This window comes from Salvia hispanica, chromosome 2 (genome assembly GCF_029641045.1).
Source record: "Salvia hispanica isolate PSC_SH4W2 chromosome 2, Shi_PSC_v1, whole genome shotgun sequence".
NCBI classification, from domain to species: Eukaryota; Viridiplantae; Streptophyta; class Magnoliopsida; order Lamiales; family Lamiaceae; genus Salvia; species Salvia hispanica.
Genome location: NC_142693.1, coordinates 40,490,490 through 40,496,120, shown reverse-complemented (window position 1 = coordinate 40,496,120; position 5,631 = coordinate 40,490,490). Strand labels below are relative to the sequence as shown.

General features: G+C 37.7%; 1 protein-coding gene across 1 annotated transcript; it reads left to right on the top strand.

Moving 5' to 3' along the window:
* Positions 1–2,221: 2,221 nt before the first annotated feature.
* Positions 2,222–3,079, top strand: LOC125202090 (putative receptor-like protein kinase At2g23200). Its single transcript, XM_089065087.1, has one exon. It carries the CDS (start codon positions 2,222–2,224, stop codon positions 3,077–3,079), a length of 858 nt encoding a protein of 285 aa, XP_088921213.1.
* Positions 3,080–5,631: the final 2,552 nt, after the last annotated feature.

The window sequence follows — 5,631 nt, the reverse complement described above, 5'->3', positions numbered from 1 at the left end:
TTCGTATGAAACACTCATCTACATCTATTCCCTAAGGAGCAGTAGAGTGTTGAAAACTTGCCTTGTGGTGAGGATAAGTCTATGACTTTTAATGATTCCTAAGGATCTCAAGGAGATTAAGTTCTCATAGAGACCGAGTAGGGCAAGATACTCGAGCAGGAATCACCTATGTAAGTGTGAAGTGTGGCCGCTTCAAATCACACACCTATGAATCCAAAGTGGTGTCCAAGGCCGCAACGGACACAAAACGTGAGAACGGATGAGGTTGAGGTGTTTAAATGTTAACACCATTGTCTCGGTGCACGCCGTGGGGGACTAGTTCAAAGCATCGCGCTACTAGGCCGCCTGTGTATCCGATGGCGTTGACTATGGAAGGTTCAAAGCTATAAGCTACATATCCTTATGCTTATATACCTCTCGAGGGTTGAGCTTGTGTCTGCATGCATTTGCATTTGGCTATTTACACTCATGTGGGGGATTGTTGGAATCTATGTCCGGTCAATGTACTTTGACCAATTATAATTTCAACGAAATATTTAATTTTGTGAAATTAAATGATATAGTGTCGATCTACATTCGGAGTGGATGACCGTGGTATATTCATTTTCTCAAATCCGATTCCCGGTGAGTGAGAAATAAGGGATTAAAGTTGTGCAAAATTGCAAACTTAATGAGCTATGAGAAAAGCTTAGGTAATAATTAAGAGAGTTAATTATCTCACATTGGAAGTTACAACCTTATTAAACTAGTATTTAATAAGAAGGATTATTACATGGAATAATTATAGTGGACTAAGATGGGCTGTAGAGCCCACACGCGCGTGCCGCCGCCGCCGCTCGCCCCGCCGCGAGCCTCGAGCCTCGAGCCTCGAGCCCGAGCCCGCGCCCGCGCTCGTGCTCGTGCTCGTGCCCGTGTCCGTGCCCTTGTCCTTGGACTTGGACTTGGATCTTGGCAATTGACAATTGGTCTTTGGGTGGTCTTTGGGCCTGGTCGTGGGCTTGGTGCTTGGGCCTAGTTGTGGGCTTGGCCCAAGGCTAGTGGGTCTAGGGTCTAATTCTTTTTAGACCACCACCGTTTCCACGTCAGCGAGCCAAGCGGGATGGCACCTCGTTAGTATGACGCGGTAAGCCAACGTGGCTGACACGTGACAGTCCACGTCATGACTGAAGTTACAGCTCGTAACCGACTACCGTTACGGTCTGGCATTGATGACAGCCATCAAGGCTGCGTTGACCCCTACAGTGGACTGAGTCTATAAATAGGCTAGTCATTCTAGCATTCTAGACACAGAAACTAGAATCCACACTCTACATCATACACTCTCTCCTCTCTCTGCATTGTTCTTCTGTCAAAGCTCTGTCCTCTCCTCCATCCAGTTCGCCGGAGCTCTGTTGATAGCGGTGCTGCTTCACCAGAGACGCAGCCGTTTTATCTTTGGGGACGAAACGCCAATCCGAAGAGCACTACCGGGGCGTATCTCGTCTTGCGGAAAGAGGCCTCCTCGACTCGGCTAAATTCCTTTTCAGTTTATTTGTTTCGAATCTTCCTTTGTAATTTTGATTCAGTTAGTTCTTTGTATTCCTTCTTTTGGGTTGTATTACGCCCGGCTTATATCTTGTAAATCCAGAAACCAACATATAAAAAGTTTGAAAATGCCAAAAGGATAAAATTAGTAAATTTATTTGAATTTAACATTGAAGAAAAGTTGTAATATTAATAAGAAAATTATAAAAAAGAAACACTATAGAGTATTAAAACTTTTTCATATTTGTTTATTGAAAATTATATTATAAATTTTTATTCCTAAATAAAATTTAAATTTAATATTAAATTATTTGACAGAAAACTTTTCAATGAAAGAAAATATTTTGCTTTCAAAAATTGATAATGCATTTATTTTATAAACAAGTTAAAATTATTAATATTAAATAACTACATATATTTTTTAATATTCCAAGCTTGTGTATGTATATAACCCAAGAAGTGTATTAATGTGTATTAAGAATTTTATATTATGTGAAACAATCATAATCTAAAAAGTATACTACGTATTATATATTGATTCTTTTCTAACCAGCTCCCACTTACGCTCTTATTATGTCGGAACTTGGTCGGAGTTACAACTACGCACCACCTTAAAACAAATCTCTAATACTCAACTTTCCCTTTTATCATCATGAACCCTAGCTTGTTCCCATAAAAGAATTCATATTGATTTTCAATGGGGTGGTGGAATCGGTTTTGGCTCCGCAAGCCAGTTATGCCTGAATGTTCGAATCCACAGTTAACGGATCAACGTCGGTTCACTCTAGCTGAGATACTGTCCGGCACCGGAGGTTTCAGTGCGGATTGTTTGATCGGCGAAGGCGGGTGTGGAGAAGTTTACAAAGCTACCATCGGTGGCGTGGTGGTTGCAGTGAAGCGTCAAAAGCGGGGGAGGAATGCTGATTCGCTGACCAGGAAGGGATTCTTGAGGGAAATCGAGGCCCTAACAAAGCTCCGACATCGTAATATTATCACTCTGAAAGGATATTGTATTGAGGAGAACGAGACAATTTTAGTGTACGAGTACATTTCGAATGGCACGCTTAAAGATCATCTTCATGGTCGACAGCTGAGAAAAGGTCGATCGCTGACGTGGATTGAGCGACTCGGCATCTGTGTTGGAGCTTGTCGCGGGTTGGAGTACCTCCATACTTGCTGCCCCGACAACTTAGTTTTACATCGCGATGTCAAAACTGAGAATATTCTTGTAGATATAGGTTTAGTAGCCAAGATTTCGGACTTTGGCTCGGCCAAACTGATTCCTGCGGATAACTCAGGGAGCAACCCTAGCACGCAAGTTATGTGCTCGCGTGGTTATATTGATCCTAGTTTCTGTGTCACTGGTGAGCTCACTGAGGCTAGTGACGTGTATGCTTTTGGGGTGGTGTTGGTGGAAGTATTGAGTGAGAGACGAGCTAATGAGCCTAGCCATGAGTATACAGTACTGGCCTCATGGGCTCGTGAGAAAATTAGTGAGCGAAAAGGCCATGAGATTGAACAGTTTTATTTAGGTGCATGTTTGACTTATGTTTAATTTATGGATGGATATGTTGAGTATGGTAAAAAAGTGATTCCTGATGAATAAGCAACCCAATTAAGTAAGCAATAGATTGTTCAGCATTAACTGTAGTTAGCTTCTCATTTATGTGCATTGCTTTAGATGTCCTTGTCGTGCCACCATTATCATATGGAGTGATGAATCAAATGCAGTTTTTTAAATAAAGCCCCAAGTTTTATTGATGTATTATGGCAAAAATCTTGTCAATCACTTTTAGATTCTAACTGCTGAGAATTATAGATTAGCTTCTGAACTGAATATTGCAAGCTTGTGATCATCAATCATAGAGTCTGGCCTGTGGGTGAAAAGGGATTATTCATATATGCAGGAGCATCTATCTATTGTTTATGAATTGACATTGATTGTTCAGCATTAACCGTTGTTAGCTCTTGGCTCGACTCATACTGGCTAGCTTCTCATTTAGATGTCCTTGTCTTAATCCTATTATCTTATGGAGGATATATCAACACTATACATAACGTGATTGAATGAATGCAGTTTTTAAAATAAACCCCCGAAATTTATTCTAAAATAGTAGTATGATAAATAGAGGTTATCTCCTGAAGTGAGTATTGCAAGCTTGTGATCATCAATCATATTCCAGTATATATGGTCTGTGGGTTAAAAGGGACAGTAGTACTGACGATTATTCATATATGCAGGATCATCTATTGAATTTTGTGAATTGCTCAAAGCATCCAAAAGAAAAGCCTCCAATCAAGGGATAACAACACTCTCTCTACTCAAGCTTTGGGTTTCTTCAGCTCTTTTTCATAGCCAAATAATTTGTAATTATAACTCAGTATATGATGACGAGTTCAGGGTTATAAGACTGTAACCTAATAAGGGGCATTTCCGTAAGATAGATGACTCATCTATCTTGGAGTTTTATGAAAAAAAAGACCTAAAATGTGTGTTTTTATCATGTTTAGTTTATTTATCTTGGGCATTAATAATGATTTCTTGAATGCCTCATGGTTCCAGGAAGTAGTGAACTTCTTCTCCTAATCTTTCTTAAACAATGAAGAATGGTCATGGTATGGTTTCGTACATTGTGATTTTTATTCTTGCTCTCGTTGAAGATTTGAATCCTCATTGAATTCTCAATCTTCGAAACAATATTTATGGAATCTTGTACAACGAGCATGGCTGTGCAACGGTGCAAGGACCTAAAATGAGTTGGTGATATGGAATTGTTTGCGATCAAACTTGCAGCGGAATCCTCTCCTCTGCAATGACATTTCTCAAGGTGAGGGAGATGTGTCTCAAGGAGCACTGGCATGGATGCCAAAGACTTCAAGTTGTCCGTTTATCGAAGTTTCCCTGAGACAAACCCAATGGGTGTGGTCAGTAAAATGAGACTTGTCCATTCTTAATCAAATGGTCAATGAATTGATCGTTGTCTTTGATATGGAGCAGCCTTAAATCCTTAGGCCAGCTGTCTACAAATCAAAAAAAAAATCCTAAGACCATCTCACTGAAACCTACAATGGAGATTTGAAAAAATTGGCAAAACTGAAACAAAATCAAGCACAAGCACGATAAGAATAACAAATTTTTGATGACTAATAATACCTGATCGATTGTTGTTAGATGAAGGAAGCTCTCCAGAGAGGGGAGGGTTCCCGTCGCAGAGAGAGGGGGGAGGAGAGGGAGAGAGAGGAAGCGAGAATTTTGTTTGACCCGTTTTTTTTGTTTTCGACCCTGTTAGGATCCGCACTTTTTCAATTTGACCTGTTGGATTGAGATGTTGGATTTGGAATTCTTCATTTAAAATTTTAGAATTGAAATTATGAAATTCAAAATTTTGGAATTACAATTCAATTCCCAGTCTACATACTTTTCTAATACAAACAACAAATTTGGAATTGAAGCCTCTAATTCCAATTCCATGAGTTGAATTCTGGGTACCAAACACTGCCTAATGGTTATCCAAAATCAATCCATTTTTCATTTTTGAGTATAAAGTACCCAATTTTAGGTGTACACTAAAATAAAGTCAAAAACTTTTTTCAAATTTCGTGAGTTAAAATGACATAATATAGAAAATATTGTTTTAAAATGAGTTTGAGTTTGCATAAACTAGTATTAACACTCGTGCAGTGCATGAAACATAAGTATTTCAAATAATGAATACAAAATATAATAAATATATAGAAAATAAGAATTCAATGTACTTTAAATGAAGAATTTACTACTCCCTTGAAACATTTATATAATTTTAATTTATAATCTAAGTGGAGTAAAAACAATAAAATTAATGACAAAAAAAAGATGTGTGACTAATGATCAAAGAATATGAGTTAATTAAAATAAGATATACAAATAAAGAAAATATGTGTGAGTAAAAATATTTATTGACAATGCTATGCAAATCATTATTCCAAATAAAAGATAATTTAATATATAAATTTAATAGCTTAATTAAAAAAATTAATTTGAAAAATATATATGGAATATTAAAATTTAAACGTATACACATTAAATATATGAATAATTTAAATCATAAAAATTTAAAACTTATTTGA